The 23017-nt window shown below is 36.9% G+C and overlaps 2 protein-coding genes across 7 annotated transcripts; both read right to left on the bottom strand.

The window, feature by feature from the left end:
• Positions 1-980: 980 nt before the first annotated feature.
• Positions 981-1884, bottom strand: LOC135589049 (VQ motif-containing protein 20-like). The gene has a single exon (XM_065081362.1). It carries the CDS (start codon positions 1769-1771, stop codon positions 1145-1147), a length of 627 nt encoding a protein of 208 aa, XP_064937434.1. The 5' UTR covers positions 1772-1884; the 3' UTR covers positions 981-1144.
• A 9460-nt stretch (positions 1885-11344) lies between these two features.
• LOC135585120 (caffeoylshikimate esterase-like) lies at positions 11345-22352 on the bottom strand. 6 transcript variants are annotated; one of them, XM_065079353.1, is made up of 9 exons: positions 22111-22352; positions 21673-21953; positions 14784-14813; positions 14325-14451; positions 14087-14233; positions 12504-12634; positions 12296-12433; positions 12079-12177; positions 11345-11776 (listed from the first exon to the last, which is right to left on the bottom strand). In XM_065079353.1, the coding sequence occupies exons 1-9, from the start codon at positions 22178-22180 to the stop codon at positions 11552-11554; spliced, it is 1248 nt and encodes a 415-aa protein (XP_064935425.1). In that variant the 5' UTR covers positions 22181-22352; the 3' UTR covers positions 11345-11551. The 6 variants fall into 6 exon arrangements, with proteins under 6 accessions (XP_064935425.1, XP_064935426.1, XP_064935429.1 ...); XM_065079354.1 differs by having other exon boundaries at positions 12079-12150; XM_065079357.1 differs by having other exon boundaries at positions 21673-21940; positions 22111-22350.
• Between the last annotated feature and the right edge of the window lie 665 nt (positions 22353-23017).

Here is a 23017-nt window from a genome sequence, read left to right as displayed (position 1 = left end):
ATAGTAGCCCCACAATCCTTTGGAAAGTCGAAAGCAAGAAAGGAAGAGGGATCGGGTCGGGGTGATGTTGGCATAGTGGCACTCCCCCAGGAACGCCACTAGATGGCGCCCAACTTTCATGGGGAGATACGCCACCATGAGATACAAGAGGTTATGATGGGGTGCAAGGGGAGGCGTAACCCGACCTCAAAAGCATCAAGGGTGAGAGCGAAATCCCTGGGAATCGGATCGTACACCCGTTGGCCGGCTCGGGAGCAAGAAGGACAAACTCCTCCGGGATGCCGTAGAGGTCCCGGAGGCGACTGAGCGACGATTCACTCACGGTGGAGTCGAGGTCGTGTGGCCACATCAGGGCCTCAAGGGCTCGGGCCTCCTTTTCGTCAGAAGACGAGTTAGGATTCGACACAACCGCATTAATAATATTGCCCATAATATTCTAAGGATACTTGTTGCTTATTTATTAATCTCTTAATGCCTAGATCTTCCCCAGATATCTGGTGTGGTATAAATTTGTCGTACATTAGCTGACACATCCCTATATTTCATGGCTATCATAGAAACAATCTTCTATTACGTTCACTATCCTGTCAATGGCTCACATAATAGGATTGTACATATAAACTATATTGATGCATTGGATAACATGTGTATAATCGTTAATTTTTTTTTCCAGAATCGAAAGTAATGATATATATTTCTTAAACCAAAAATTTCAATCCTATACTGTCGTTAATAGAAGGATATATGGTGAAACAAAATTGGAACAATCCCAATTCAACTAAGGTAGAAATTTAGATATGTACCGTGGCCCTCACAGCGTACGAAGGTCCTAGCTACTTTATTTGGTAAACATCTTGTTCAAACATCACAAGGTCTTGGGTTTAAAACCTGCCTTCACAAAATGCAGAACAATCAAAGCGGAGAGATATAGGAATGCAACTATTTGCTGCCACTGATGATACAACAATGAACAATATCAATCAAATTAAGGGGAGTCTAATCTAATTCTCTTCTTTATTAACAACATTAGGCAAGCTTGATCAGCTGCCTGAGCTGGACGAATGAACGAATAAAAAAGAAGGGGAAAAAATGATCTAAAACAATAATCGTCTCACACTCCTTATTGGCATTCGCGAAGATATCATTAGTACTCCTGGTACGTCTTCATCGTGTCCATGATGGAGGACGAGATGGCGTTGTCCATGTTGGGAACGGACGGAGAAAACAACGAAGAATCTGGGTATCTGTAGAATGACCTCGATGAGCAGAAGAAATCGGAGGAGTTGGGGGTGAACAATGGGCTCTCCGACAGGAAAGGATTCGGTGGTGCGACCTGCTCAAAGGCGATCGGAGATATGCCACCGGCATTAGTCAACGACGAACAGCTGACATGCACGTCGCCCCCAAAGCTGCTGTTCTCCGATGAGGAGGAAGAGTCGTCGCAGACAGGCGCAGCAGGCGGCTTGTTGTCCTTGTATGTGCGCGAGACGTACGACGGCGGGGGTGCAGGAGGGAGGGAGGACGACTCATCGTCGTCAGCGGAGTGGGAGAGGCCGGTAAGCTTCTGGACGAGCGCCATGAAGTCTCGAGCCTGCGTGTGGATAACCTTGGGCGAGTGGGTGTAGATGATGACCGGGTGGTGGCGCTGCTGCTGGTAAGAGGAGGTGGTGATCGTGGAGGAGGAGGAAGACTTGTAGATGAGGTGGGAGTCCTTGTGGATCTTCAGCGGGGCAGGGCGGGAGCCATTTATCTCTCGCGACACCGGGCTCATGTTGAGACGATAGAAGAGGAGGAGGAGAAATGGGAGGATGAAGAAAGGAGGGAGATGACAGTTGAATTAGAAAGAAGAGGAGGAGAAGGAAGAGATGTTTATCTTCGTTAGTGTTTTGTAGACATGGTTTGGCTTGCTTTGTTTAGGGTTGGTGGGAGGGAATGGCATTTATATACACGTATGTCTAGGAGGGTTGGGTTTGGGTGGCGCCAGCCATGTTGACCGTAGACGCCGGGGGGGGGGGGGGGGGGGTGGGGTGGGGTGGGGGGTGTGGGAGAGGGGAATGAATGGGGTGAGGTGGGAGGAATGCAGGGAAAAGAGGGAGAGGGAGTTGGTAAACAGGATACATGGTGAGGTGAGAGGGGACGACGGAGAGAGAAGGGTGGTGGGTGGTGGGTGATGGATTTGAGGTCCTTTTTATTAGGGGAGGGCGTTCAAGGGAAGTAAATCTTGATGACGTGCATTAACTACGTGTGAGAGAGAGAGAGTGGATCACAATTTTAATCCGGATCCAATAAGATGATGGGCTCGGAACAAGCACGATTTAATTAAAATCTATCATGTTTCTAAGAACATTTTTATGTATCATGGTATTTAGGTAGATAAAACACTTTACTCGCACACATTGCGAATGGTGGTCACATTAGACATATGTCGGCTACATGCGTATGCACACGTGCAGTCTCCTCACTTGGCGTTCGTGTGCATTGGATTTCACACCTAGTTAGAATGATCAAATGTAGTGTGAGGGTTGACAAACAAATGTGATAACCAATTTCAATTTAATAAGAAGTTGGCGTTTATCTAGCTTTCAACTTACCTTCATGAATCTAATGTCATATTACACATTAATTAATATTTGAAAAGTCTCCCTTTTTGTTGCCTTCGGTCCCTCGTTATCTAGGAGATTCACATCTGCGTTAGATCTGCCAAGATGAAGATGTCTTGTTAAGATATTTACTCTCCATGTCAAGCTGTTTCCATTTCACATGAATGTGTTTCTCCAAACAAATCAAAGTTGAGTTACACAGGAAGAAAGCACGGATGATGCTCAAGGGAGCTCGTTGAATCAATATTATTTTAATAAGCTTAATTATGATGAATCCTTCACTTGTGCATAGTTGGTCCAACTTCAAGAATCCTGGTCGATGTTGAGGCGATGGGAAACTAAAGGTTCGATAAAACCAATCCAGGAAGCATCAACAAGCAGCCATGACATGCAAGAGGTCGTACTTTATCAGGTACACATGCTGTAATAAGTGGAAGTCAAAGGATGATTTGTATGACTTCCGTCTGTGTAGGTGAAACGTTTTATAGGTGCCCCAGTAGCTTTATGCTTATGAGTGAGTGATGAACTTTCATGTGCCTCTTGCATTGATTAGACAATATTTCATTCGAGTAGAACATTGATCGAGCAATTGGTCAGATGGAAATATGATCCATGATATCTTTTTTCTCTTTCTCCCCTTAGTGCATGGCCGAAGCTAAGCACATTTGACTCTAAACTTAAAATTACGTTTCCAATATGACTAATTGGGATACCAATTTTTTTATTTGAAATATCTCAACCCCTCTCACTATTTACCCTATTGTTCCTCCAAGCTGACTTTGGTCATGCTGGCGCCAATTTGAAGTCTGGACCAATACGACCCAACTCGAAACCCAAGTCCTGGTTCATTTAGCCCAGCCCAAGTCAGGTCCTAAAGACTTAATGAGGTAAACCCGGATGAATTAATTTAGTCATTCTCCAATTTCAAATTTTAAGTTTGGTTTGCCCGAAATGTTTGTGGGACAGCCAAAGAGTGAAGCCAATGTTGAAATGTATTCTCGTTTTGGATCCACAAGCTTATCTGTTTTGGAGCCCAAATTGACTTATTTATGAGTATAACATTATTATTCTCCTAAGGTCTATTCTTGTGCTTCATCGTCTTTGTTGAGGATATATCATTTGTTTCTTCTCCAATGTTAGGAAACAAAGATAATAAAAAGATTGAATGTCAAGACTTCGACGTAAACAATATTCAGTAATTGTTCATGCAAGCACGCTCAGTTTATATAAATTTCTGATAAGTAGATTAGTGTTTGAGGTAGGCAATAGAAGCAACGTCATTCTCAGGGCTTGTTTCATCTCACCAGCCCTCTCTGTCTCTCCTTATGCCAACTTCTCACGTTTCTATGGCAGCGAAAATGGGAGTGCAATCACAAGATTCCGGTGACAGTACTGCCGGTAATAACTAGAAAGATGCAAGCATGTGAAGAAGTATAGAAAATTATAATCATATTATTATAATCATATAATCTATAAAAAATTAATATTAAGAATTAAAATTAAATAATTATAGATCGAAGATTACCTTTCGATATTATTCAAAAGACTTTATCTGATGCTCCGTAATTCAATCCGCAAACAACATCAACACAGATATACATACGATATGAACTAGACTCTCCTTCACTTCTTTTTCTATCTTTTGTATCACTATAAGTAATGGAAAAGAGACTAAAAGAAGATGAGAGTAAATCTATAATCTCTCTTTTATATATTGTTATATATGTTGAATCGCTATGAGATCCTATTTATTTATAGGTAAGAGTAGAGTTGTACGATAAGTAATTTAAGGAGTTCCTTTCATAATCATCTCATAACAAATTCTATCATAATTAAAATTTTTTTCTATTGACTGATAACCATAATAAGAATCTAATCAGATCTATAATATATCTTATCCAATTAAATATGATCACATAATCTAACATTCTCCCATTTGATATATTAATCGATAAGATATAAAAGGAATTCCAAATAAAAATAAAAATTTATTTAAAAAATAGTTTTACCTAATTGGATTCTAAAAATCAAATAAGTTTAATAACTATAATAATACTATATTAAGTTCGACTACCAATACAAATCATAGTGGTTATATGTCATTAATGTTATACTTCCTTCTGTATATTATAATATTCTTAGTTTTTTTAATATAGTCTATAGTGATTTATGTATCTTATCTTATCAAAACAATTATGTTATCATATTCAACTATAATACGTATATACATAAATGTAAATAGAAAAACAGAAATAAATAACTTTAGTTAAGTAAGCAACATAAAATATCAATAATTATATTCATTTAAATATGTATCACCAAATCTTTTATTAGTTGCTTATAAGTCTTATTCTAAAAGTATATTCTTTAAATATTTTAAGCGATAAAGCTTTGGTAAATGGTTCATCAATCATTAAAGTGATACTCAAATTTTTAATTGACACTTGTTATTTTTGACCTTTTTCTCTAACTACTAAATATTTTATCCTAATATATTTTGGTCCACTAGTGTACTTGTTATTGGTAATAAAGAAAACTGTTATGGTATTACTAAAAATTATCTTTAGAGCCATAAATCTTGATTTATAATATCAAAATGTACCATAAATTAAGCTTCCATTATTAATGATGTAATAAGCGATTACTTTATATTTTTTAAAAAATTACCTCTCTAACTCACATAAATTTAAATTATGAAGTGGACTTTCTACTATCGAGTAAATTTATAAAATCAGTATATGAATATCTCATTATTTTAAGTTGATATGATCTCCTATATGTGAGCATATAGTCTTTGTCCCTAATATATATCTTATCACTTTTTTTTATAGTTTTTCAAAATTCTATTCCTAGATTGCTTTAGAATCTACAAGCATTTTAAATACAAAATTGATATATGATCTCGTTAAAATTTGAGTATATAATAGACTTCTAACTATATATGCATAAAGAATATTTTTAATTTGGTTTTATTCTAAATTATTCTTAGGACACTAGCTTTGACTAAATTTTTCATCTCTAGTAATAAGTGCATCATTAGTTGAATAAAATTAAATACTAAATCTCTTCAAAACTTGATCAATATATTATTTTTGAGGTAGTCCTAATAATTCTTGAGACCTATTAACTATCTTAATACCAATAACATAAGCTGCCTCATCCATATTAATTATATCAAAACTCTTAATGAAAAATATTTTAGTTTCATACAATAAACGAAAATCACTACTAGTAAATGAAATATATCATATATAAGATTAATATAATAAACTTGCTCTCATTAACTTTTAGATATATACAATGATTAATAATATTTTTCTTAAAATTAAATGAAGTGATGATATTATGAAACTTTATATACCATTATATAGAAGTTTGTTTAAATTCATAAATGATTTTTTTATATTTGCAAGCCTAACTTATGAATTCTTTAAGTTATTTCATATAGACTTCTTTATTTAGATCTCTATTAAGAAATATTATTTTCACATTTAATTTATATAATTCAAGATAATAATGACATACTAATGTAACGACCCCTTAAGCCATATTTTATCTTAGAGATCCATTTGTAATCAACTCTTTTACAATTATTAGTTAATTCAATAAGATCTCAAATACTATTTTGGTATATTGATTTCAACTCTTTTTTTTATTGACCTATACCACCTTTCATAATCACTCCATTTATGATTTATAAAAATGATAAAAAATCTTTTATGATTCATTTCTTATAGATGTATCATATAATCATCATAATTGATTAGTTCTTTCCCTTTGAGATCTATTCAAAATTATCGGTTTTAGTTGTTATACAAGATCGTTAGTGATCACATCAGATAGTTTATTAATATTATTTTATTATTCACCCTCATCAATTCATTCAACGATTTTATAAACAACAACTTATCGAATAAAAAATAATAAAGAGTATCATCTTGTATCTTCTTTATATCAAAATTAATCTTCTGATATTTTTTCTCTTATTGATTTTATCATTTTTTAAGAATATTATATTATTATATTCCACAATCCTTATATTATGATTAGGGTAATAAAATCTATATCTATTGGATTTTTTAGATAACCAAAAAAATATTCAAAAATAGTTCTTGGATCTAACTTCTTTCTTGTGGATTAAAGATTCTTATTTTTATAGGATAACCCTAAATATAAAAATATTTCAAATTGAGTTTTCTATCAATATATAATTCAAATAGAGTTGATGAAACTGACTCACTACAAACTCTATTCAAAATATACATATATGTCCTAAGAGTTTCACTATACATTGATTTAGGTACAAAGAAATAATGTATCATACTCTTAATTATATCCATAATAGTACAATTTCATCTTTCAACAATATCATTTTGTTATAGCCCACCTAGTAAGGCATACAAACCATAAATATCTTGCTTTTCAAAGAATCTAGTAAAGGGACTAGGATTATGACCTAATTCATTATATTCATTATAAAATTTATCACCCTTGTCAGATTTGATAATTTTAATTTTTTTATCTAATTATCTCTTGACTTTATTTATGTACACCTCAAGAGTTTCAATAGCTTAAGATTTTTCATATATTAGAGACACATAGTCATATCTTGACAAGTTATTTATAAATATAATAAAATATATTTATGAGAAATATGAAGTGACCCATAGATATCAGTATAAATAATCTACGTATGAATAATCTCAAGAGTGTTAATAGCTTAAGATTTTGCATTAGATACATATAGTCATATTTTGACAAGTCATATGTAAACATGATAAAACATCTCTCTCCGCTAATAAAGGAAATATGAAGTGGAATGAAGATATTAGTACAAATAATCTCAAAAAGTTCTTTACCTCTTATGGTATTTTTCTTTTTGATTTTAGTTTGCTTTCCTTTAATAACTATGCAAATATTATCCTTTACTAATCTTTTAATTTTTTTTAAAGATATACCCCAAACATTTATGCCATAAAATAAAATATTTCTCAAAATTATGTTTGATTATAGGGTCACTAAATTCTTTGGAAACTCATGATTCAAATTAATTATATAGAAACTATAATATAGAATTTCAAAATCAACCTTTAGTGAATCATAGAATATACTGAGTTTACCATCATTAAGAAAAAGATAATATCCTAACTCATCAGTTCTAGATATAAAAACTAAACTTTTAGAAAGAATAGAAAAAAGGCATGTGTCCTCTGTTAAATCTTGGATTTCGATGATATCAATTATTTATAGACTAATATGCTATTGAAATAAGTGACATAGGAAATACATCGATCAAAGACTCAAACCATCAAGGGCAAATTATCAAAGTAAGAGAATTAGACGTTGTGTTAAGAAAAATATCATGTCAAAAATTAAATGTTGAGAAAAAAGATTGGTTGACATGTAGAAGATTGTACTTCATACTATAAATTCAGGCATCATGTTGGAAGGATTGAGTATTACATTAAAAGATCGAATATCATTGGAAAGTCGATATGCTGATAGATCGGGCGATATACTAAAGGAAAGAATGATATTCCGAAAGTTCGGACAAAGTGTTGGAAGATCAAACGACATGCCAAAATGGTGTACATATTGAAAGCTTAATTGTGCTAGATATGGGATTAGATTGTTAAAGTCTTGATCAAAGTCTTTTTGGGCCGAAAGCATACCAACTTGTCGAGAAAGCTAATGGGCTTGGACCCAAGCCAAACTAAGTCGCTAGAAGGCCAAAATAATAGCCTTGAGCTAGTCCAGGTGGTGGTACCAACTGAGTCAATCGACATGCACAAATAGTACTTATTAGCACTACCGACGATGGTATCAACTATATAGGTGGTGGTACTACCCAAAATTCAAAAAAATGTGATAATAATATATTCAAAAGTCTAAAATTATGATGTCAAAATTTATGATAGTAGTACCGTCGGGTGTCAATGGTAGTATCGCTCGTACCTCGAAATTTTTGAGGATTTAAAATTTTTGACTCTATTTTAAGCCTTTTGAGGCCTATAAATACCAACCTAAGGATTGGTTGATATAGCATCAAATTATAAGTTTATGAAGGGTTATAGCTATTAAAAAATCTTGGGCAGCATCATAAGTACAGTGGAAGAATAGAAAACAAAATCCTAGAATTTTTCATAGAAAATGTTTCATTGTCGTGTGAAGATTGGTGCGCAAAAACCATAAAACCAAAAATCTATGCATATATAAAAGATGTATTACTTAGGGAGATTGTATGTCCTTAAAATCCTACAGATCTATATGAGAGGATGAAGAAGGTCAACTATTCTCCTCTTTAGTGGTGATCCACATGGTAGAGGCTACGAATATGCTCGTCAAATCGTTACATAATCTACCTTTTCACATGATCAAGAAGGGGCCATCCCTTCTTGTTGTCCATGCCCCAAACTGGGGTTGTTGGCTAAGGAAGAGAGGGAGAGAGGAGTATAGAAGGTGGCAGCCAAAAAGGGTTTAGCCAATTGCTTTTTGGTTCCCTCTTATTTATAGAGACCCCTTGTTAACTTAACCATAATGGATCCTACCCTATTGGGTGCTGAATCTCCATCTAACTACCCAAGTCTCTTGAATTAGTAGATCGCTATCCAATAATCTCTTATTGGCTCTTATTGGATCTTATCCATAAGATCCAATAATTCATAGGTTTATTGGATATCCAATAAGATAGGGGCTCTAATGGATATCTCATATCATAACCTTTACCCGTCGCAATACCTATCATATATGTGTGACCCTTTAGGCCTAATATCAAGCTGGCCATGAGTTATACCTATCAGAACTCCTTTTGACTCAGTGAATTATTATCTCTATAATAATTCACTCGACTCATCGACTACGAACGTACTAGGCCAATACACCACAGTCCCCAAACAATATAAGAGAATCAAATTTATTGGACCTGTTTATCCTCAATTAATATGTATTTATAGTCCATCATCCATCTAATATCTCAGAGACCATATACTGGGTATGGTATTGTTAGGCCCATATAGAATTTACTTGAGTCTTGTTTTAATCGGACTCTCTTAGAGAACACTTTCTCTCTCAATCCAAATGACCATGGCTAGGGATTTGCCTAAGTAAGAACACATAAGATATTCCTATCATAACACTAAAAGAGAATGATCCTTTATCGACACTCAATAGCATACTAGTCTATCCGGTTATCTCGATGTCCCTCTTGAGTAACATATGATCAGGATTATTTAGAGTTTGTGTTTAGAGGTGAATTAGTCTCATTATTAAGATCTCATCACGATCTGATTCGAATTACGTAGATCCATTGACATCACAATATATTTATACATCAAGCAATATAAAGTAAAAAAATATAATAATAATAATAATAATAATAATAAGCAAAAAAAAATGTATATCATGTCATATGTGTCATCACTCATGTGATTTGCTTATAGGGCATATATGACTAGCAATCTTCCACTTGATCTAAATCTAATCACCTATGTGTCTTATTCCAATCAAGACTCCCGTGACACTCAAAGATAATATGAGACAATAGCTTTATTAATAGATGTATGATGTTATCTTTGGATAGAACTTTTTTCACTACTATATCTCCTTAAGTCACAATCTCTTTAATAGGTTGGAATCTCCTCATAACACTTTTGATGAGACCCGAATTTTTTTATTTGAAAAATCTATTATAAATTAGTGAAGATCTATAAAACTAATAGCGGAGAAGCCGTCATAAAAAAAAATTGGCCTTTTGAGCCCAGCCCTGAGTCTACCCAATATAGTCTAATGTGCATCCTAATTCATTGTAAGTGGACGGCGCAGAAGCGTAGTTAAAAATTTCACCTTTTGAGCACAGCCTTGAGTCTTACCCAATGTAGTCTAATGTGCATCCTAATTCAAATTAGGATGCTTTCCGGTTTAAGCGTTACCAAAATAATTAAGCCATCCACGCAAGCCGACAGCACATGGGCTACAATTCAAGTTTTACTTGTTATTTTTGGTAAATTACAAAACAAACAAGAAGGAAAAATAAATAAAAATTCAAAATCCCATCCAATATTTTTCATATCTAAATTCATGATAATGATATATCAAACTCACTTATCAAAAAACTACTACGAACTCGAAATCTCATCCGATATATGTTTATTAGACCTCAACACTTAATCCAATATATTTTTTAAAGTACTGACTAATATAACTAATAAAGATTTTGATAATTAATCATAAAATTCTATGCTCTAATCCTGCCTTCACTTTTTTGTTTTTTTTTAAAGGCGAAAGTGATATCTGTACACTTTATTCACCTTCTTGTCGTTGTGCTAAATATGACCATATAATTGTAGAACTGGTGACAGTCGTGAATGCATCAGCCCTACTAATTGGGAAAATGCAGTGAATCAGATCCGTGAAGAGATGATTAAGGAAGATGCCTAGCCTTGGCTTGGGCCCCATAGGCAAGACGTACTCATTCCAGCTACCATCAACGACCTGCCCTCCTGCCAACCGATGCGGCTCCGCCCCAATTAGGTATTGGTTGGGCATCAAAGGTATGACGCTCAGGCAGGTATACCATTAGTCTGATGATCCCGAATGCAACTTTCATCGGTATATTACAATATAATGCCATTTAATGATAAAGAGAAATACAAACTGATACAGTAATTACAGAGAATCTTGCGGGTACCTAGACAAAATGCAAATCAAATCAGAAGCTTACACTAATTCCTACTGAAACCAATCAATAAATAACTAACAGAAATTAAATGAATGAGAATGTTATATAAGTTAGCATACATAATTCCTGACTTAAATTCATCCAACAATGGATTAGCTACCTACAATTTATAAGCAAGTGTCCTGACCTTTTTACATTCTTATTCTTGATCAAGAAGTCGATGAGAATATGAAACTAGCACAATGAGAGGGACATACTCAAATATACCTAATCATTAATTTTCTCTTCTACAGCAGTGTTCCTCTAGCCAAGATATGATGTCATCAAGAACCTTAAAAATCATCTCATCTGATTCACCTTCCAGAATAGAATGATATGCATCTTTGTAAAGTCGTAGTTTCTTGTCTAAACTGCTTGCCTTTTCGTACAAAGCCTTGCTTACTGAAGGATCCGTTACAATATCAGCTTCACCATGTAGAATTATTAGTGGCAGGGAGATCTGGAAAGGAAGAAACAATTACTCCTAGCAGCTACACCAACCAAACTGTAAGTTATAAATCCTGCTGTGAGGTCACACTTTAGTCCACATATAGTGAGGAAAAGTGAACCTACTGGCTGCTACTATTCCCCATGGGGATTACAAATGTAATATAAATGAATTAGCAATGGGCAAACATGGTAGCATGTTCATGGTTAGAACAGGAACAACACATGTATTTTTCTTTACAGATCAATTCAGAGATTATATAACAAAATTTTCTTTTATAATAAAAAATTGAAGAGAAGGTGAGAAACTCGTACTTCTTCTAGGCGGTGTTCAATCTCTTGGGTTGTTCTAAGCATCTCTACAGCTGTTCTCAACCGTGGTTTATCCTTGTAAGCAATAACGTTATACGAGCACTTAATCCAACAGAGAAAAGCAACATGTAAGCTTGCAAATAGAGAGAGGCAGATCTCTGTCCCTGGTCAGAGAAATAGTTGAAGTATATGAATTTCAAACATTAGATTGCAAACTAACCTGTTCTCGTTTCTTGATATCCTTAAATGCCATCTCTGCTAAATCCTTCTGTGGAACTAATTTCTCCCTCGGAAGAATCTTTGCTATGCAAATTAGGATTTGTTGGACAGGCCAAGGTGGAACAACATCGTCTGCCATCTACATTGAAAAGATATTAGAGTAAGAAATTGCAGAACACCAAGAGATTTCAAAATTCAACCATGATTACCTTACACATTGGTGCAACCAGTATAGCACCATCCCATGAATGAGGCTGTTTAAAGTGCACCTTTAATGCAACTGCCCCACCCATAGATTGCCCAAATAGGAAACTAGGTAGGCCTTCATAATCAGGATTCTCTGCAAGAAAATATAAGTGAACATTAGATAAACAATACCACAACAACAACAGTCAACCATAAGATTCCAACTATTTGAGGTCATTAGATAAAATAATGGTTGATGAGAACAAGTCTTTTATAATAGTAAGATTGCTCCTCTGCAACCGAAACGAGGCGATTAGAGTTTCAGTCACGAAAATAAACTCTTTATGCCTAGAGGTAAGGTCATATACAATGACCCCTCCCCAAACCACATTAGCAGGAGCCTCATTCCCTGAGTTCCCCCTTTTAAATAAACAGTAGTTGGGAAGACAATTTCAGAAATGAGCCAATTATTATAGCATACTCCAATTTCGAGCAAACACTTTCACAGCTCGTTTTTTTGGGGCTTGCTTTTACTTTGGAAGTAGAAGATGAACCCAGCTCAGCTCTGTAGCTGTAAGTTTGAGTCTGAAATGAGCAAATCAAATCTTATAAAGTACCAAGACATCATTACAGGAATCACCTTAGATTGTCCACGAATTGACCTTTTAGATCCACAATAAAACATTTGAATAATGCCAAGGTAAAAAGTTAATTTCCTATGAGAAGTCATATCCTTGAAAAGAAATTAATTCATCTTGGATCACACCTATCCTAGATCCTCAAAGGCCCAAATCCTATCTAATTAATCCTGCTTCATCGAATGCTTCTATCAACAATTAAAATTTTAGGGTCTCTATGTCCTCTCCACCTTTTATGTATGCAATCACTATACAATTAATACAAGGGCTTATCTAATGGAAGTAACTTCCTCCTTGATGTACAATACATATGAAAGTTGCAAACTCATTCCCTAATTAAAGCAAAAAGTACAACTTTGAAGATGCAACCCAATATATGTACCTAATACCTTCCAACCCAGTGCATATTCTACAATCACATGAACATGTCTGAACCGATATCACATGAGAATATCAAACTCTTTAAAGGTCAGTAAAATTAATCTAGAGGTGTAAAACATATAGTGATGCAATAAAATATAAAAGCAAGAAGTTGGCATCATGTGCAGGAATTTGCCAGTGATTCTTCTCCTCATAGTAACTTTTGGCATCCGCATTTAACAACACACCTTGTAGTTCCTGTCTAACTTTGAAGATCAGCACTCTAAATGTAAAATAATTAATGCCACATACATTATCCAAGGCATGTCTTCGATAATCTGGGCACGGAGCTTGAAAGTTGAGACACATAAATTAGCATCGGCAAGCTTCATCAAGGTGAACATCAGGCATGTATCTTGTGAGCCTTTTCAAATCAAGTAGGTAACTAAGGCATGTATATGAAATCCTTGAAAAAAAACATTTTCCTTACTCTATTCCAATTGCTTGCTATTGTCAATTGGACAAGACTTGTTATTTGTGTTTTTAATGCAACTGGTTCTCAGAAAATTAAGTTATAGGAGTACTTGAAAATACATAGAACAACTTACCTTTAATTTTTGAGAAGCATTCTATTACATCATCTACGAGAGAATCAAAACTTGGTATATATCCATGGAGTCCTTCTGAAAGACCAAATCCAGGGTAATCCATTGCAAAAACTCCATATCCAACAGATGCAAGCTTCTTTGAAATTCCTAGAAAAAGCATGAAATTGGTGTGTTAAAATCAAGACTTTCAATGGAGAGCTAATGCTCATCAATGACAGTGACTGGTTGGAGTTAATACCTTCGAAAAAAAATGTACAAGTGTCTCCATAACCATGACAGAAACAAACAAGCCCCTTTATCTTACAATTTTCCGGAAGCCAACTTTTTGTGAAAATCTCCAGACCTCTAGAGTTTACCTCATATGACTACATATTATGAATTTAATCAGTATCATACTCTCAAAGGAACAAAATGAGAAAGGAACATGCTTAACCAAATATGATGACACCACAAAATGTCAAGGTACAGCAATGAGTTTCTACATTACACATATGGTATAGAGACTTAGTAAATTTTTTTCCTTTTAACATTAGTAATCTTCTGAAAAAGATCTTGAAAGAGTTGGATCTAGGTTATATTTTGATTAAGAGCATAAATTTATCATGTTTAAAATTTATAAAGACAATGGATCATAAATGTAATGGAGATGCTAAATGCCAAAGATGAGAAGCACAGAAGCAACAAAAAAGATACTTACCTCTTCTATCTTAATTCCTGAATATTGGGCCTGTAGAGAAGGAAAGAGAAAAAGGTAAGAACTCTCCACCAGTGATTCAGATTCTCCATATTAGATCTTTAATATAGTTTAACCAAAAAAAGATGTGCTTTAGGAAACTTAATTTTCACATATAGGAGATAACATACTTGTACAGGATGGAAAAATTACAAGAAGGAATCCATGTAAGAAGATTCAAGAGGATAAAGCGGAAAGCTAAGATATATAAGGATAAAAAAAATGAAAAGGAAAAATGTATTTTCAGTTGAAAAAGAAAAATAGTAGAGTTCTTTACCATTCTCGGGCAACTAATTGTGTGCTTCAACAATGGATAGTGTTTTATCATAAAGTTTGCATGATTTAGGTGCAAAATCCTATCTGCTAATTCAGGGAACCCACTTTGATGTTTATATGAACTTCTGTTTTTGTATTATAAATTCTCATAAGCAATGATGCAAATGGAAGTTACTAATAAGAGGTTCCAGAAATGCAAGTTTGTTCTATTGCATGTCAAATAAACCAAGATGTGGAGTATTAGACTGTTGCATAACACCATCAATGAATTTGAGAAACTTGAAGCGAGTGAATACTGCATTCATGGTGTCCTTTCTCTCCAGCATAATGACTTTCATTACTAGTCTTTTGTCAAAAGACAACACAATGTGGTCATATGAACACAAAATTAGGAATACACCATCAAGCACTAACCTATAATAGTATCAATGAAGAGAAGATCAGACATGAGCATATGAGGTGCTAAATGCATGTACATTTATGACCAGATTCCTCTTTCATTTATAGATTCTATATGAAACTACTTTCAGTTACCACGAAAATGTCCAACAACCAGTGTAGTCAAAGGCACTAGGCGCCAAGATGCCAAAACGCCTGATGTGCTCACCCGAGCAAAGTACGATAGCCTCAAATATTAAAATTTAAAAAATATATATCATGACTGATAAATATGATCACTAAAAAATGACACATCAAATTTCTTTCATTTATCAAATTCAATTGTCCAAATCTAATAACAAAAATGAGAAAACAAAACACTAGGAAGTAACAATAAGCCAATGAAAAATTCAATCCTTTACAAAATTCATAAGTTATATTAACAAAAAAATTAATATAGGAGGATGAAAAGGTGGTTGTTGGGGTATGAGGAGGGGGTTGCCGTCGATTGGGAGGGAAGCAAGGAGCTATATGAGGAGAAGGAGAGGGAGGAGGAGAGGGGGCTGTCGGGGTATGAGGTCTCGTTAGTTGGGAGGGAAGCAAGGAAGCTTTATGAGGAGGAGAAAGAGAGGGAGGAGGAGAGGGGGCTGTCAGGGTATGGGAGGTGGGTTGCTATCAGTTGGTTAGGAGGGGAGTATAGAGTTATTTGAGGAGGGTGTGGAGGAAGTCGGTTGGGAGGAGGGTGTCTTGGATCAAAGCAATCAACAGCCACCACAAAGAAGAAGACATAGATTCAAAGCAATCTGCTACAAGCTTGAAGTCCTTCCAAAGTAGGAGTGACACTTTGCTGGCCGGCCCTAGCCTTCTTGCTTCTAGCCGAGAGCAAGAAGAAGAAGAAGAAGAAGAAGAAGAGGAGAAGAAGAAAAATAACTCAGCAGATCCTTCAAGATCCAGTGGCCACTCTTTCCCTTCCGAGAGCAAGAAGAAGAAAAAGAAGAAGAGGAGAAGAAGAAAAGTCAGCAGATCCTTCAAGATCCAGTGGCCACTCTTTCCCTTCTCTTCCAACCGCAGGTTCTTCTTCTTCCAAATCACAGGAAACCTATTCTGCTTCACCAACATCCTTATTCTTCGAGCAACAACCTTTTTCCAGATCTCCAGCCGGTCTAGAGTCCAGATTTTGGCCCAGAGATAGGAGAAAAGAGGAGCAGGCAGCAACTGCTTCAAGGCAAGCTGCAGCCTACTCAAGCCGAGATCAGCAAGCTTCGTCTTCGTCTACGACATCAGAAGCTGCAACAGCAAGCTCCAGCATAAACAATCCCTTCCATGGCACTAAGAAGAGTTGCTGGCGGTTGAGAAGAAAGGAGAAGAGAAAGGGAGAGTTCGGCGGCAAGTTCACAGTCCTAATAGCCCACAATTGTCGTACAAGAAGTACATGCCTTTGTCACTCAAAAAGCCTTTGCTTAGTTCCCTGTTTTGGGTACTTTTATTTCAAAGCAAAGCAGATCGATTTTCCCTTTCAAATCAGTGTTTTCTAAAGCAAAAGATGCAACTCCTTGGCAATCTGCTCAGAGGAAGGTTCAACGTCGTTAAGTTCTTCTCCCATACGGATCAAGTGGCACCAAAGCAACGATCCCTCACTTGTGGATGGTTACCAATAGGCAAAAGCAAAAGATGATGGAGACAAGCACATAGCAACGAAGGAGAAGGAGCCATCATTATCGAATTCTGAAAGTGATTTATCGAAGACGTGCAACGACAACAACGACGATAAAACTACGATACTGGTGGCAACGGTAAGGTTTCAACCTTTCAGAGTTGAAGCTTGGATCAACATACCCTCCTCTGATGGCTCCATCAACGACAAGGCATTGAATGCATGGCTTGATCAACTTGATACTTATTTTACTCTATAAAAGTGTAGCAACGAAGTCGCGCTCGTGCAGCTCAAGTTGATCGAACATACTCTAGCATGATGGAACAAATATCTTAGATCCAATGGGACAATTCAAAAGGCTCATCTAACGGGATCTGATGGGCTACCTCGATGATTGGTGGAAAAGATAGCATAGCTTACATCAAGATAGTGACCAATTAGTGCAATACTACACCACCAAGTTTCATTGACAAGCGCTAACACTCAAAATCTCCCTTAACAACCACTTGACGATCATAAAATGTACAACTAGTTTACACGATCAAATCAATACCAAATTGAGCCTCTTTAATGCTTACAATGTCTCGATCATTAACGTGATGGCTATGGCAATCAAGACAAGAATCGCACCGATAGCGAGAAGACCACAAAGAGGCCAACGACAGCTACTCGAAAGCAAGGAAAATTTGAGGAACAGTAACTTTTTTTCCTAAAAAAGAAGTGACCTTTTATATAATCATTATAAAATTATAGATCACATCAGAGAAAAGTGTTAAAAGGTTCTCTAGAAACTCTTTCCAAAAAATATGGTTAAAGAGCAGCCAAAGTCGACGAATAGCAATTGCGACTGTTAACGATGACTCCAACGAACTCGTACTGATATCTCATGTGGACCAAAGTCTATCCCTGAGAGCAAGATCAAAGGCCATAGATTCAAGTCCGACCCAATGTTTTTAAAAGCGCTAGGTGCCAAAAGACACCAAGGTCCTAAAACGCACAAGGCACTCGCCTAGGTGCCCGCGTGAGCGAAGGGAGGAGCTCCAGAACATTAAAATTTAAAACATATATATTACAATTGAAACCTATACTAAATAGGGTTGTACTAATGGAGACCTATGCTAAACAGCGTTTTCAATATGGTGCTAAACAGTTCTAACTAACAGAGTGATTGCATCGCCTTAATATGGTGAAGCGAGTAATCAAAATGAGAAAGAATGGACTAAGAAGAAGAGTTACTAACGACTATGAATGTAGGGGGCGAAGACGACAACGGACGTAGGCGATAGCGATGGGGGAAGTTGCAAAGGTGGCATCGATGGAGAAAGGTATGAACAAAGGCGACGACAACGGAGGAGGTTGTTGACGAAGGCGACGACGATGAATGTAGGGTTTCACTTCAAAGACAAACTAGGGGGGTTGTTGTGTTAGGGCAAATTAGTTGGTTAAATTGAGGGAGGTAGGGTGTTGTGTTAGGGCAAATTAGTTGGTTCGATCGTACCAACTTGCTTGTTCAATCGAACTAGGCATGAACCCACACTCATCTTCACTCGAGCGAGCCTGGGCGATGCTTTATCAAAATGCCTTACCTAAAGGTTTTGCAAGGCAATCAAGCCTCGCCTCACCTCACCCGAGCACCTTTTGAAAACACTGGTCCGACCCTATCCAAAAGTTCAAGGAGAGCTCTTCATCATAAAGATCCAAGTGAAACAAGAGGTCCTTGGTGTCATCTTTTGATTTTTGTTATAAGAAAAACCTCATCTTGATGAGTTTAGTCCAGAAGCTCAACATGGAGATGACACCTCATCCATGCCTATTTCCTCTTTATTGGTTTCATGACGATGTGGAGATGAAGATAGACTGACAGTGCAATGTTTGTTTCGTCATCACAACCAAATATATCAACGAGATGGCGTGTGAAATGGTGCCGCTTGACATATGTCAAGTCATCCTTGGGAACCCCTACCTTTGGGATCGAGATGTCATTTACTTCCATCGAGCCTAGAAGAATCAACTCTAGAAACAACAAGAAAACCCAATCAAAATAGGGCTGCCAAGCCTACTTCAGCCCCTTATACGTTGCCTAAGGCATGAATAACGTGAAAAGCATGGACATTACATCAAACACCAACCCTACGAACTATCCGTGATAGCGACACCGAAGCGATATTCGTTCACAAGAGTCAATCTAGAGCTTAACCTCATGCAGTCCACAACAGACCAGCATAGAGAAGAAAAGATTAAACACGAACATGCAGGTAATATGCCACTGTCATGCACGAAAAGGGCAAGACAACCAAGATCGCAAGCAACACAAAGCAATAAGCTTTTATTAGGCATAAAATGCTCTTAAAAATAGGTTGTACAGTCACACACAAATGGGGTTCCAAAGGCAGGTGTAGCTAATGTTCACCTAGCACTTTCGTCGAATAGAAATCAAGCATACTAAAGACATTACATCACCTATCAGACATATAACCAAAGGCCCCATCTGACCAGGTACCACCCAAGGCTTAAAGGGTGAGATAGTTGACATTTCACACTAAAAGACCGTCAACTAAAAATAAAAAACACTTAACAGTTCGATAACCTTTACTCTTGATAAGAGATGGCCATAAGACATTATTAATCCATTCCACTCACATGCATCGCTTACATGTGTTTCGACAGATGAGCTGTCAATTCCCTTACTTGCTTTTGTAAGTTTTACATGGACTCTCTTATTTCATCCATCAACCATTTCAACTTGGATCTCCAACTAATCCAGTTGGGATTTCAACCCTCCTTACACAAACTCTACCACCTCAAAGCACTCCTCCCTTTCATTGAGATCCACCAACTTTCAGTTGATAATATGTCAATCTGCAGCTCAAATTCAACCACTCTTCCTTCAGTTCTTTCTAAGTTATCCAAGTTGCCTTTTGTGTTGTGCCCCTTTTGTGAGAGAGAACTCTTCCTCCGTGGGAACATCGCCACAAATGTCATGCTCCTCTTGAGCGGCTTTGCTAGTTATTGTGTGGGTTCACATCCATTTCTTTGAAACAATCACGCAATGTTGCTCCCCCTCTTGACTAGTGGTTCTAGTTTTGCCATGCCATGCTGCCATAACAATTCGTTGTTTTCTTGTCACGCTCTTACACTACTTTGTTACGTCCTTAATTGAGATTGTTTAGGACATGACACTGAAGTGATATTTATCCACAAGGGTCAACCGAGACATTAACCTCGTGGAATCCATAAAGGATCTCCACAAAAAAGAGAAGGTTAGAAAGGCAAATATGCAGATAATATGCCATCGTCACACACAAAAAGCGCAAGATAACCGAGATTGCAAGCAACACAAAGCAACCAACTTTTGTTAGGCACAAAAGGCTCTCGAAAACAGACGATCACACAAAAGGGTTACGAAGGTAGGTGCAGGCCCAATGTTCCACCTAGCATTTTTGTCGATCAAAAAACGAGCACACTAAAGACGTTGCATTGCCCTTGAGACATAACCAAGGCCCCATCCGATCGATGCCACCCAGCAAGCACACTAAAGACAGTTGATGCTTCACACCGCAAGGCTATCAACTAGAAATCAGCCCATAGCACACGAGAACGGGACTGTTTTGGCTATTTTATCCTTCGTGCGACATCGTACAACAGAAACATTTACGAATTTTACAAGATAGAAACATAAAACAAAAACACTTATAACAAATCAAAATGAGGTTGACAACAGTACTTTCTACCCCGGACAAGTTGCATATGAGAAAACACCCGAAAACATTAAAAGGAAATGGAAAATAAAAACCAAAGCATCATGGACATGCGTTGGACATCTTAATTGCATGGCTCCATGACATGGCGCCTAGGCCCAAATGCATGCTTGGGCCATGACTAATTGAAGGCGCCGATTTGGACCAGTTACCAAGCGCTCAGGCCTCACCTCACTAGCCTCTCTTAGGTGCCTAGGTGCCTGCTGAGCGCATGGACTTCGCTACTGACAACATTGAAATCAAGTAAATTCTTTTTAGAAACTTGAAAGAAGCTAAATACTTTTGGGATATATAGAACTCTAATTTTAATTTTGTACAAACTTGATACTTGTTTTGTAATATCTATAACCAACTAGTTTGGTTACCTATAAAATGTGCTACTAGCGGACTCACAGAACTCAAGGATTTTTTGCTCCTTTTTCCTTGCAATTGATGTTGTGCAAATATTGCAAATTCAGTTAAGCAAGTCAATTTTGTGATTCCTTATAATTAAGATTAGTTTCAGGCCTGATGGAATGAAGGATTAATTAAACTGCGAAATGCCATTACCATATATCAGGTCAAATAGGACAATTCTCTATAATCAGATAAATCATGGCCACGAACCTTCAATGAGTCGGAACTTAGCTACCAGTTTTTTGCACAAGAAGGAATAAAGCCAGCAAAAAATCATCGTTGAAGAAATTTATGTGGAATTATATTAAAATCCAGAAAAGAGACAGCAGATAGACCAAATATTCTCTTCAAGATCTAAACATAAGGAGATCAACGAGAGGGAAGGAAAAACCTTGAACAAGCAGTGATCGATCCCAAGCTGGATGTCCCTAAAAGCGTCCCGGACCCTGCGGCGTTCGGGGGCCTGGTCGAGGTTGGCCTCGGCGACCATCCTCGCGAGGCGCTCGTCCACGCCCTCCCACCCCATGGGAACCGCGCTGAGCGCCACCGAGGCAGCGGCAGCTACCCTTCCGTTGATCCCCTTTTCCTCCCTCCCCTCTTCCCCCTCGCCCTCGGTCTTGCTCTTGTTATTGTGCTTCTGGCGGCAAGGGAACCCACCCCTAGTTAAGGAATCTATTACATGTCATTAGATCCAAAACAACGCAAACCCTCCTAAGTTACACTCAGAAATCAAGATTCACCCAGAAAACAACACATGTTCCTGGAAATCAAGATTCGAGAAGAAGAATAAATCATCCAGGAAAGCGAGAGGGGGGCTCATTTTACTTACCTCCGCGAGCGGCGCGTGGGGGAGGAGAGCGGAAGGCGGTGGATGGAGGAGGGCTCGCGGAGGACGACATACGATATGATACGACGACGATGATGATGCCGAGACTTCTGCTTATTATTTTATATAAAGTATTTATCTAAATATAAAATGAGGGAGATCGAAAGAACAAGGTAGAGTGGAATATCAAACAATTATTGTTAGAATAGTTTAGCAGTTCACACAGAGAGGGAAAAATCTTTAGATGAGAGTGTGGGCTAATATATATATATATATATATATATATATATATATAAAAGGAGGTCATTGATTCAAGGACAGTCAAGTCAAATCAAAAGCAAGATTTACATATTAATGTTAATTTCTAAATATCTAAGATTTATATATAAATGAATAGTACATAACATAGATTCCTTCTTATTTTCAATGGCAGAGCAAGTCAAATCCAAAGCTGATCGATACTAGTTTTGGAATGACATGACAGATACATTTGGTTGTGGACACCCGGTCGTGATCAAGTGCAGGGTGGCCAATGCGCGATCGCCACGAATCCGTAGGCCTTAATTATCCTTGCCTGCTCTACTTTTCGTGCTTCCCTCACTAATTAATTAATTATAATTAAATTCCTCGCCGTAACTGATCCTTATATATTTAATAACGTAGCATGTAATTCCTGTTCGAAATCCGCAAGTAAACGCTTCAGATTTTATGAATTATAAATTAAAATGGACGCCGAGGAGAGAATGCTGACCAGATGCAGCTGCTGCTGCTGCTGAGATGGGGACGGGGTGAGGTTGTGTGATCACATGACTGCACCTCATCAACGAACGTTATCTGAAACTTAATGGTCAACGTAGATTGACCTGCTCAAACTTTCGGAATGCATGAAGAAGAGGTAATGGACGTAGTC

This window comes from Musa acuminata, chromosome BXJ1-8 (assembly GCF_036884655.1).
Source record: "Musa acuminata AAA Group cultivar baxijiao chromosome BXJ1-8, Cavendish_Baxijiao_AAA, whole genome shotgun sequence".
NCBI lineage: Eukaryota > Viridiplantae > Streptophyta > Magnoliopsida > Zingiberales > Musaceae > Musa > Musa acuminata.
The sequence above is the reverse complement of the archived record's forward strand: the minus strand, read 5'-3'. Positions and strand labels throughout refer to the sequence as shown.

Bases quoted from the DNA above. Each gene is read 5' to 3' on its own strand.
- LOC135589049 (XM_065081362.1), bottom strand. From the start codon at position 1,771: ATGAGCCCGGTGTCGCGAGAGATAAATGGCTCCCGCCCTGCCCCGCTG.
- LOC135585120 (XM_065079353.1), bottom strand. From the start codon at position 22,180: ATGTCGTCCTCCGCGAGCCCTCCTCCATCCACCGCCTTCCGCTCTCCT. The intron at 14,452-14,783 runs GTAAGTATCTTT...CATAATATGTAG, and splicing joins CAGGAATTAAGATAGAAGAG to TCATATGAGGTAAACTCTAG. The intron at 11,777-12,078 runs GTACGAGTTTCT...CTTCCTTTCCAG, and splicing joins TTGAACACCGCCTAGAAGAA to ATCTCCCTGCCACTAATAAT.